General features: G+C 40.1%; 1 protein-coding gene across 1 annotated transcript in view; it reads right to left on the bottom strand.

Moving 5' to 3' along the window:
• Nucleotides 1-722: 722 nt before the first annotated feature.
• Nucleotides 723-12,534, bottom strand: part of LOC142492225 (vomeronasal type-2 receptor 26-like) — a 96,217-nt gene continuing 84,405 nt past the window's right edge. The window contains exon 7 of the mRNA XM_075594895.1: nucleotides 723-1,621. Within this exon, the coding sequence (XP_075451010.1) occupies nucleotides 723-1,621 (899 nt within the window). The remainder of the gene's footprint in view (nucleotides 1,622-12,534) is intronic.

The following is a 12,534-nucleotide window of genomic DNA, read 5'->3' as shown; positions in this document are numbered from 1 at the left end:
TGCAGCATCATAGCACATCTAGCTGAATTGTGTTATACAGGGTGAGTGCTAATTCATTCAATTTTTGTATGTAATTAATTTCAAACATCAGTAGACTTGCTAATATGTTATGTTACTACTATATAATGGCTTTCTTAGTCAAAGTAGCATCACAATCATAATTTGTATCAATTATATAAAAACAATCAAATTATCTTTTTGCATTCAGATCTAAATGTTTCAGGTTACACGAATTGCTAATTTGTTTTCGGTGTTGGATAGAATAGTAAATCTATACATATCTAGTATCCGTATAATTAGGGGATATAAGGCAATACTATCCAGAAACAATATTATGAAAATTAAATAGACAGCCCCTCACGCCCATATTTATGACAGCATATCTTGGTCACATGATATGAAATCAACCCAAGGTGAGAGATACCAATGAAAAGCTTAACAACGAATGCTGAATAGTTTTGTCACCACGCAGGTGGCAAACACCCCTGGCACTAAACGTGTTAATAACAGCGTGCTAATTTGGACAATTCTAACATTATGTACAGAGTTTAAAATTCTTAATTAAGTTCCCTCTAATGCAAAATTAAAGCACATTATACTAACCCTAAAAGGAAATAGATCAAAATTGTTTTACTTTAGTATTAAGTATATTTTGGTTCCTTTAAGTCATAACTTTCTTTGGAGTATATTAGATGTATATAAGAAGACTCCCACCATAATTTTTACATTTTTATAGTTAAATGGGCTTTAGTGTTCAGCTCAGGTCTCATTAGGATAATATAGCACTTGGGAATGAAGATACAGCACAGAAGTCCTGCACTGGAGGCCAGGATGGCAAATACCTCCACGGCCACCATGTATTTGCCTTTGGTGCTCAGATATGCTGGGATAAAGGAGACCCAAACACTGCAGAACACCAGCATGCTGAAGGTGATATACTGAGCTTCATTGAAAGTGTCTGGTAAGTTCCTGGCTAGGAATGCAACAATAAAGCTTGAGAAAGCCAGAAGTCCCATATAACTGAGGGAGAAATAGAATATAGTGACCGAGCCTTCATTACACTGTAATATCATCTTGCCAACTTGTGATTGGGTGTCATAGTCTTGAAATGGAGGAGAGTGCATTAGCCACACAATGCAAATCACAACCTCCCCTAGTGAGCAGAGGAGGACAAGACAGCTGGATACTCTGCTCCCCACCCACCTCCTCAATTTGCTGTCAGGCTTCATAGCATTAAAGGCGATGACAACTGTGATGGTTTTTGACAGAACACAAGACACAGCAACAGTAAAAATAATCCCAAAAGTCACTTGCCGTAGCAGGCAGGTCACCTTCAGAGGACGACCGATGAAAAGCAGAGAACAGAGAAAACACAGCGCAAGAGAGATAAGAAGGATGTAGCTGAGGTTCTGGTTGTTGGCTCGTACAACTGGAGTGTCCTTGTGCTTGATAAAGATCACCAGCACTGCAACAGTGACAGCAGAAAAGGAAACAGCAAGGGCTGCAATACCGCCACCTAGTGGTTCCTCGTAGGAAAGGAAATCTATCATTCTTGGGATACAATTATCTCTCCTTATATTAGGCCAGTGATCCTCAGGGCACTTCAAACAGTTTTCCATATCTGACAAGAGAAAATAATTACAAATATTTATAACATTACATTTTATGGAAACATTTCAAACAGTTTGCTTTGCATTAGCATCCATACCTCAGCATTAATAACGTGGTATCATTAAACATACAAATTGACAAGGGTCTGAGAACAGATATCTATACTCAATAAGCAAAAAATACACAACATGTTATTAGCCTCAAGCTTTCATCCCCAATGAACAAAAAAGAGCCTGCCAAGGAACCAACTGATGAGGTTGATACATATAGGGGCCTATTCTACTAGCCTTGATAAGTTTGCTGCTACTGTACATCGCTAGGTTTGGAATGTTTTCGCTGAATGGTTTGTCAGTTTAGTTATCATGGTATTCAGAAAGCTCAGTGACCACTCTCAAACCATGAGGCAGGAAAATGCCCAAAACGTGTGGTCAGCAGCGATAAGATCGCAAGCCTCACTCAAAATTCTCCCTAATGCGATCTGGGACAGCTGCATAGAGAGAGCCGCCTCTCCCTGTACATATCTCACATGCGATCGCAGGGTTTTTATAAAAATGTTAATTCTAATGTACAGTATGTGAGCAGGGGGTCTCAAGGAGCAGAACCGCATTGATTTCAGGTCCAGGGACCACTTGCTTCCCTGTAATGGGTTGCCGGTATCTCCTATACATTTAAATGTCCTAGTCACGTGAAGCAGGACATTTAAACATTGTATGGGGATACCGGCACCCAATAACGGTGATTATTACAAAAAAATTGTGATTAAGGCGCTCCTCTTAAAAGTGATAATAATTAAATAAATAAAGTGATATAAACTAAATAGTGATTAAAAATAAAAATGTGTACAATGTGTTTAATAATAAATAGTAGTGATAAAATGCAGCTACAACCCTCTGAAGAGATGGTCCAGTTCTCTTTTTTGCAAGTATCCAATGGGGTTGTGGGGAGCGCAGATGTCACCATATGTAAAGAATGGAGATATATATAGTGCAGTAGTTCTTAACTCAAATTTGACTCTTAAGTAGCAGAATGAAATCTGTGTGGTGTCCCTCGGTAAGAGATAAAAATCACACTTAGTGCAACACTGTGAGTTCTTAAAATATAATATATTAGCAGATAAATATCGCACTTACATTTGTGCAATAAGGATAAGGCACATACAAATTAAAGGTGGCTTTGACCCTCTGCTCTTTCTTGCCGCTCGCACACCGTCACGTCACATCCGTCTCTCATCCGCGATCGTCGACGTCACTTCCGGATGCGGGTGAACTTAAAATCGGGAGCCGTGGAGACGGGAGATGCTGGGCAGATGCTGGATAGTGTGCAGGGGCTTGCGTAGCCTACTGATGTGTCACACTTCGCGTTTCGCTTTACAAAAGCTTCATCAGGAGTATAATCTACGGCGCCTCTCTGGTCTAAATAAATATGCTATACTTCAGTGTCCAGGGGCTCCCCGAGGGAGCCCTGGTGTCCCGCGATCGCGGGACAGCGGCAGGGGGTTCCGGGGGACCCGGCGGTCCCGGCAGCGGTAGGGAGAGCGCCCCGATCGGAGGGCGCTCTTCCGCTGCTTCGGCGCGCGCCCGTCACACTCGGGCGCGCGCCAGGCTACTGCTGCGGCACAGAACGGGCAAATGCTCGAATAAACTGTGCCGCAGCAGTAGGTGGAAAGCAGCTCTATTAGAGAAGGGACCTTCCTAAGGGAGTGCTACAAAGAGATGAGTGGCTGAGCTGTTATCTGTGAGGGGCAGCTGGCAACATCACCATGCCAATAAAGATGCCCTGTTTGAATATACCTCCACTGTGTGAGTGTGAAATTACTCAGCAGTGGATGGCACCACCAAGAAGGAGTTCCTCACCAGGACCATCTCCCTGTGGAAGCACAGATCCTGATGAGGTGGAGGAGCTGCACTGGATATAGGTAGGACTCGCACACACTACCTCAGCTGCCTGTCTGGATGACATCCCCTAATACCATCAAGCGGGAGACTCAGGAGCCCTGTTGCCTACAGGTGCACCATCAGACACGAACATGTAATGGGGACTGGTTAGACCACACTGGCCAATGTGAGATTGGGTGGGGGAAAACCCGTTACACTTGAATAAAAGTTTTTAATTATTTTTAAATGAATGCACCAATCTCAATATCTACGTTTAACCCCTTTGGATTCAGCGTTTTGAGGCAGTGAATCCAAAAGGTTTCTCTTTTTAACAATTCAATCGCTCGATTTCCTCCTCTCCAATTTTGAGGAATATGTTCTATCCCTTTTAGAATTAGATCTTTGGGATTGGATTGGTGAGATAAGTTAAAATGTTTAGGGACACTATGTGTGTCCATTTTTCTTCATATGTTCCCTATATGTTCTAAGGCTCTAATTTTTAAAGTTCTAATGGTCTTGCCTATGTATTGTAGCCCGCATGGACATTTGAGCATATAAATCATAAAATCAGTATTACAGTTTAAAAATTGTTTAATTTTAAACTCCTCATTGGTGACGTGTGATTTAAAAATATCTTTGTTCCCTTTTGAACAAAAATTACAGGCCGTAGAGTTACCACATGAAAAAAATCCTTTTGGAAGTTTCAACCAATTTTTATCTTGTGTATCCTCCCTTATTGGTTTGAGGATACTTGGTGCTAATTTTTTGTTTTAAATTGTTTTGCCTTTGTAAAAATTATATTTGGCCGTGGTGGTAATATACTTACAAGTACTGGATCGTTTTGTAAAATGTGCCAATGTTTGTTTATAGCCTGTTTTATTTTATTGGCATCCTTATTATATTTTGTCATAAACGTGGTTGTGAAATCTATTTTACTATTTTTCCTTACAGTATAATTAGAAGCTGTCTGTCAAGCTTATCCGTTCTATCTTTTGCATCTATCATAATGGATTTATTATATTTCTTTTCTTTAAATTTATCCATTAGTATCTCTGATTGCTCTTCATACGTATGATATACGTCACCAATGAGGAGTTTAAAATTAAACAATTTTTAAACTGTAATACTGATTTTATGATTTATATGCTCGAAAGTCCTTGCGGGCTACAATAAGAGGCAAGGCCATTAGAACTTTAAAAATTAGAGCCTTAGAACATATAGGGAATATATATGAAGAAAAATGGACACACATAGTGTCCCTAAGCATTTTAACTTATTTCACCAATCCAATCCCAAAGATCTAATTCTAAAAGGGATAGAACATATTCCTCAAAATTGGAGAGGAGGAAATAGAGCGATTGAATTGTTAAAAAGAGAAACCTTTTGGATTCACTGCCTCAAAACGCTGAATCCAAAGGAGTTAAATGTAGATATTGAGATTGGTGCATTCATTTAAAAATAATTAAAAACTTTTATTCAAGTTTTAACCTTTTAATATTTTTAAATTAATTTATTTTATAGGTATAAATTAAATGTACCCTTTTATGTGTCTATAGTTCTTTAATATGTATCCCTTGTTGTTAATGTCTATTTTGTATTTAAAATTAATGTATTTTATAATTTATGAGTAATGTTAATTCTTGTTTCTTGCTCTTCCTTTCCTATTTATATCCCCGTTGTATTTATTGATGATCACTTATTTGGAGTATAAATAGCAACTAGTTAGGAAGTCCCCTATCCCTTATAATATTAAAAATATTAAATATTTAATTGTTTTAATTCATCCATTCTGTATAGGTTACTAACTTATTTTAGTTTTTATGAGATTGTATAAATGTCAATAAAGTTGTACTTGTTTGTATTATATAAAAAAAGATAGTGTAGTATTATTATGTATTAGCCCCTATCACCCAATCACAATGCAATAAATTGACCAATAGCATTCTAGCAATTCCCACTTTATCCAATCACAATGAAGTATAGCATATTTATTTAGACCAGAGAGGCGCCGTAGATTATACTCCTGATGAAGCTTTTGTAAAGCGAAACGCGAAGTGTGACACATCAGTAGGCTACGCAAGCCCCTGCATACTATCCAGAATCTGCCCAGCAACTCCCGTCACCACGGCTCCCGATTCTAAGTTCACCCGCATCTGGAAGTGACGTCGACGATCGTAGACGTGAAACGGAAGTGACGTGACAGTGTGCGAGCGGCAAGAAGGAGCAGAGGGACAAAGCCACCTTTAATTTTTATGTGCCTTATCCTTATTGCACAAATGTAAGTGCGATATCTATCTGCTAATATATTATGTTTTAAGAACTCACAGTGTTGCACTAAGTGTGATTTTTATCTCTAACCGAGGGACACCACACAGACTACTGTACCTGAGAGGATAATTTCATACTGCTGTCATTTCACTGGGAGAATGTGAGTTTTCATTCTGCTACTTAAGAGTCAAATTTGAGTTAAGAACTACTGCACTATATACTGTATATCTCTATTCTTTACATATGGTGACATCTGCGCTCCCCACAACCACCATTGGATACCCAATAATGGTGCCTGCATCTCGGGAAGCATGGGGTCCCGGATCTCAAATCAATTATGTTCTGCTCCAGAGACCCCGATCTCATGCACTAGTATTAACATTTTTATAAAAATAGCTTAATTACCTTAGTGGGTATTCGCTAAAGCAATGAAGGGGTTAAACTTGAATAGTCATTTTATTGAGAGCAGAGTGGGTGGATGAAGGGGGTAGTAGCTCAGGATGGGTTTTTAAGCCTGCCTGGAAGGTTGCGGGAGGTGTTAACCCTTTCACTACCATTGCGGTTGGAACCGCTATGGTAATGAAGGGGTAACCAGTCCCGCTACCCACCTAGTAGGCCTAAACACATACCTTGGGGCAACTACCTACTCACTCTACCCCCAATAAACATAAATAAATACAACAACCCTAGTACCCTCCTCCTCTAACCTCAACAACCCCCTTCCTCCCCCCAACACATACAGTACAGTAATTGGCAAAATTACTCTTATCCAGATATGGATAATAGCTAATTTGCCCATTCTAAATAAAACATTAGCCAGCCAGCATAAATAGAGTACATAAAACTTGCATTTAACTGTGACATCCTGATGATCAGGATGAGACATCCTCATCATCATCCTCCATGTGCATGTCCTCGGTTTGCAGGAACAGAACAATAAAAAATACAATCTAATTGCCCTAACTTCTTAATCACCTTAGAGGTTAATAGACGCTATAGTAATTAAGGGGTAAACCCTCCCCCCGATACCCACCCAGGAGGCCTAACCACCCACCTGGGGCCACTATCCCATCCTCTACCCATTGATTGGCACAGTGGTACTTCATGCCCATAAAATATGGGAATGATAAGCCACTATGGCAGTCAATGGGCAACAAGAAAAAAAACAACCTCACCAAAAAGGCTCAAAAATAAAATAAATACACAAGCACCTAAATACCAGAAGAAGAAAATAACTAAAAAGCTTAGCCAACACATCAATACAATTAATCTAACACCAAAAAAAATTATGAAATTAATGTAATCCCAAAATTCAACAAGAATACCATTAAATAAACACCTAGCCAACAGAACAATTAAAGAAATGTAACCCCTAATCAATCCTAAAATGTAATAAAACCAAGACCTACAAATACATAACAATTAAGTGAAAATAAAAAAATACACAGAGTACACATATTCCCAACAAGTTATGAGAAACCACAACCATTGCCACATTATATATATATATATATATATATATATATATTTTTATATATATATATATATATATATATATATATATATATATATATATATATATATATATATATATGCATATAAGTGTCAAAAGGAGTGATAGTGGGCATGGCTAAATGTATGCAGCAAAAAAACAAAAATGCCCAAAGCTACTTCTAATGTGACAAAAATACACAGTGCAATACCTATATATCTCTTGTAAAAAGGGTCATATAGTTTAACCCTTTGGCCATAGCATATTAAGCCTGCTGCCATATACAAGGCATGACAAAGCAGGTCCTAACACTCACCTGAGTTAAAATTATTTTTACCTGTATAATTACAGGAAGAATGATCTACACTGGATCTGTCGTAACCTGGCAAAATGAAACTGACCTGCCAACTTGGAAAGTGGGGTAGGGAAAGCCTAAACCTTGGGGGGGGCACTACCCTCCCATAAGCAACTGAGACCAGCTGCACACAGTTAACAAAATACACAGATTCCCAACAAGCTCTGAGAAACCCCAACCATTACCACATCATATATATATATATATATATGCATATAAGTGTCAAAAGGAGTTCTAGTGAGCGTGGCTAAATGTATACAGCAAAAAAACAAAAATGCCCAAAGCTACTTCCAATGTGACAAAAATACACAGTGCAATACCTATATATCTCTTGTAAAACGGTCATACAATAAACAGAAAAAGAAAAAATAACAATCAATTCAAAACAAATATTTGCCAAAAAAAATGCATTGTGTGTTACTGTAAAACAAAAAGACCTGCGCTCATACAGTAAGTGATCAGTGATGGGTGATAGTGACTTAGAAATACGGTATAAATTACAACCTGATTAGGGTGAGGTTTTGTGCTGCTGGTCAATTAGGATGGCTCAAACACCAGGCTACATGGAAACAGAGAAAAGACAGCGCAAAAAAACCATAGTGTAGTATATTTAAAAAACTATTTATAGGGTGGGGGTGAGTGTTGCACGTACATCAATAAAAAAGGTTAACAGCATGACATGTTAGGGACATGTTACCGCTCGGCAGGGACAGCAGAACACGGACAGATGTATGTTGGACGTCCTCCCTCTAGCTGTTGGTATCCAAGAGCGGTGTATGCAGCTCTGCTTTAGGGAGCCTTCCCGTGTGCTGGAGATACTCCAACCGGTAGTTCAGAAGGGGTAATCTCCTAGTCGCTTCCGGGTTAGTCCACGCTTGCGTCTGACGTCATCTGGCGGCGTCTCTCAGCCGGTCGCGTCTTTGGTGCGTCTCTCCCACATGATAGTTTTTCGAGTGATTAGGAAAGTCCCGAACAAGTCCCAAATAAAACAAGTGCAATAATATATAACCGCAATGGGAGTAGATATAGAAAATGAAGGAACGCGCCATTAAGCTAAAATGAGACTGAACAGGCCTTATACTGAATAAGGCTTGTGACATCACATTTTAGGGTCAGATGGTACAGGTTCAATCTGATTGGATGCTGTATCATGTGATAGGCTTTAAAAACAAATAAGAGTATGATGTCATCTCCAAGGGAGGTACTTCACATCCTTAAAACCAAATGGCTGATATCACATGGTACTACCCACAATGGGATCGAAGACAATACCATTGGTTCCTGTACCATGGATATGTTCCATTTTTTTTTTTTTTTCCAAAGATTTTTATTAGGCAAATACTTATTTCACAATGTACATGTCATATATGTTAATACAGCCTAATACAAATTTTCTCCATTTTTTGGTTAAAGAAACCAGAAAGAGAGAGGAAAGCTCATCGCCCCCCTGACCCTCCTGGGGTTGTGAGGGGGGCGCGAGTATGGAAACAGAGAGTCAGAGTATGGAAAGGGAGAGAAGGGAAGGTGGGGAGGGGGGGGGGGAAGGGGGGAGGGGGAATACCTGTTGCTTATCGCATCCTCAGAATATTTCTATTGGAGTTTCTAGACTCGTTCTTTTTACTTTTCATTTTTGAGTTAGGGGCGTGGGGGTGCCATATGGGTTAGCCACGGGTCCCATGTTTTATTAAAGGAGTCCGTGGATCTTTTCAAAAAGGCCGATAGTTTCTCCATATTCATTACCTCTTGTATCCTATTTTTTATCGTTTGTTTTGAGGGGGGAGACACTTTCTTCCAGGCGGCCACCACTGCACATCTAGCCGCTGTTAGGATGAAGGAGATTAATTTACTTGTTGGTCGGTCCACATTTTCTAGGGGCCTGGCCAACAGGTAGGTCAGCGGGTCAACAGGGATTTTGAGGCCGGTGACCTCTTCTATTAATTTTTGAGTGGTTCCCCAGTATTTTTGAATTTCCGGACATGTCCACCAAATGTGTGCCATGTCCCCCTTTTGACCGCAACCTCTCCAGCATAGATCGGACGCCTGGGGGTAGATTTGATTTATTCTAACTGGGGTAAGATACCAGCGGAACAGTATTTTATATATATTTTCTTTGATTGTGGTACATATGGAAGTTCCTGAGGCGTTCTCCCAAATTCTTTCCCAGTCCTCTCGGTCTATAACTATTCCCAATTCTGCTGCCCAATGCAGCATATAGTCATGTGTGGGGGCTTCTATAGCCCTTTCCAATTCTGCGTAAATTTGTGTTATAAGACCTTTCTGGTGGCCTGTTTCTCAACAGAGCCGCTCAAAAACTGTGAGAGGGGGAAATTTCAACGTTGGGGATAAGGTTCGAATAAAGTGCCGAATTTGTAGATACTTGAACACGTCCAACCTTGCTATTTCATATTTGGTTTGTAGATTTTGATAGCTCAGGAATTCTCCAATACTCAAGAGGTCAGCGATCGCTCTAATATTTTTTGCTTTGAATTGGTCAAATTGTCTGGGCTCACAACCAGGAGGGAATTTCGGATTTTTGTGAATTGGTATGAGTTGGGATTGGGGCGAAGTGAGCTTAAATTTATATTTGCATCTCGTCCAGGTCTCCCATGTGTGTCTCATTGGGCCTAATTTAAGTTTACTATTCTGCATGTCTTCCCTGCTCAGGGACCAAAGGCAAGCTGGTAGTGAAGGCGTCCCGGCGTAGTATGATTCTATATCTAGCCAACAGTATTGGTTTGGGTTGGCATTCCAGACTACTACCTGTCTCAATTGTGCGGCTAGGTAGTATTTTGTGATGTCTGGGACCCCAAGTCCTCCTCTACCCCTTGATGCCAGGAGAACTGTCCTAGCGGTTCTAGGTTTCTTACCTTGCCAAATGAAGTGGAAGATTAGTTTTTGTATATTCTTTAATTCTGAGCCAGGGATGTGGACCGGGAGTGTCTGGAAATAATATAATAATCTGGGGAGTATGTTCATTTTAACCGAGATCATCCTCCCGATCCATGATATTTGATATCCTCCCCATTTCGCTAAATCTTGTTTAATTTTCCGGAACAGGGTCGGGTAATTTTGTTGATATAGGGATTGGTAGTTCCTCGCTATCTTTACTCGCAGATATTTGATACTCGAGGAGCTCCAATGGTAATTAAAGTTTAATTTGAGGAGTTTCACCTCTGGCAGGCTTAAATTTAGTGCTTCCGATTTATCGTTATTGATTTTATAGCCTGATATGTCTCCAAAATCTCGGAGTTCTTTTTGGAGGTTAGGCAGGGATGTTTGGGGTTGCGTCAGGGTTAAAATGACATCATCTGCAAATAGTGATATTTTGTGCTGCCTGTGTCCAATTTCTATTCCTTTGATGTCTCTATTGGTTCTTATTGCCGCTGCTAGGGGTTCTATGGTTAATGCAAAGAGAAGAGGAGATAGGGGGCATCCCTGTCGAGTTCCATTAGTAATCTCGAATCTCTGGTTACTGCCCCCTGGTAGTTTTACTGTTGCAGATGGATTTTGATATAATCTACGGACTCCTTCTAGATATGCGTCTTTGAAGCCGAATTTGCGCATAACTTGGTCCATGAGTAGCCAGTCTATTCTATCGAACGCCTTCTCTGCGTCCAAGCTAAGGAGTAGTGCTTTGGTCCCTGTGAGATGGACATGTTCAATAATGTCAATTATCTTTCGGGTATTGTCCGAGGCCTGTCTGCCTGCTACGAATCCCACTTGATCTTTATCTATTAATCTTGGTAAAATGGGATTCTATCTATTTGCGAGTATTTTGCTATATAGTTTGAGATCACAATTAAGCAGGGAGATTGGACGGTAGCTTCCACATTGCATCGGGTCCCTGCCTTCTTTGTGTATTATGGCCAGGGTGGCCAGGGACATTGACGTAGGGATTTGATTTCCTTCCATAAAATCGTTAAATGTTCTTAGGAGATGCGTGGATAATACTGGCAAGGATCTCTTATAGTAGACATTAGTGAAGCCATCTGGGCCAGGAGACTTAGTGATTTTTAATGATTTGACCGCCTCTTCCAGTTCCTCTTTTGAAATCTCAGCATTGAGGACTGTGTTTTCCTCCTCCGTTAGTGTGGGAAGCTGACACTTATCTAAGTATTGTGCTATTAATTCGGATGCTACTGATTCGGGGCGGCCTTTTTTGGATCTTAAGTTATAAAGTTCGGTGTAAAATTTTGTGAATTCGGCTGCCATTTTATTGTCACTATGTTGTATCTCACCAGACCTACTCTTGATCGCCGTGATTTGGGACCGTTTATGCACCCCTCTTAATTTAGTAGCTAGAAGTCTGTCTGCTTTGTTACCTTTATCATAATATTGTTGGTTGGTCCACTTGAGGGCTTTCTCAACATCCTCCAGCTGGATTTGTCTAAGTTTTGCTCTAGCTGTTGTCAATGTTTTATATATTTTTTTTGAGGGGTTAGCTTTATGAGTTTGTTCTATTATTTTGATATCATCTGTGAGCTCCTTTATTAGTTTTTGGCGGGCTTTTTTCCTGTGGGATGCGATGGAGATGATTTTCCCTCTAATGCTTGCCTTATGGGCTTCCCACAGGATTGCTGGTGAGGAGACGGATCCTGAGTTAAAAAAAAAGTTGTCTCGAATGGCAGCTCTGATCTCTCTTTCTATCTCAGGATGGTTGAGTAGTGAGTCATTTAGCCTCCATGAGTAATTTATTGTCTTTTCGAAGGGTGTTGTCAAGGTTATGGTAATCGGGGCATGATCAGACCATGTGATCGGTCCTATGTCGGAGTCAGTTGTTGCCACCACCACATTTTTTGTGGCCAGAAAGTGGTCTATTCGAGAGTAGGTCTGGTGAGGTGCTGAGTAGAAAGTATAGTCTCTCTGGCCCTGGTGTTGGGTTCTCCAGATGTCCACTAGTGAAAACTCGCTCAAGATTCCCCTAAACTTTTTCC

The sequence above is a fragment of the Ascaphus truei genome, chromosome 4 (genome assembly GCF_040206685.1).
Source record: "Ascaphus truei isolate aAscTru1 chromosome 4, aAscTru1.hap1, whole genome shotgun sequence".
NCBI lineage: Eukaryota > Metazoa > Chordata > Amphibia > Anura > Ascaphidae > Ascaphus > Ascaphus truei.
Note: the sequence above shows the minus strand (reverse complement) of the source record. Positions and strands in the feature narration are given on the sequence as shown.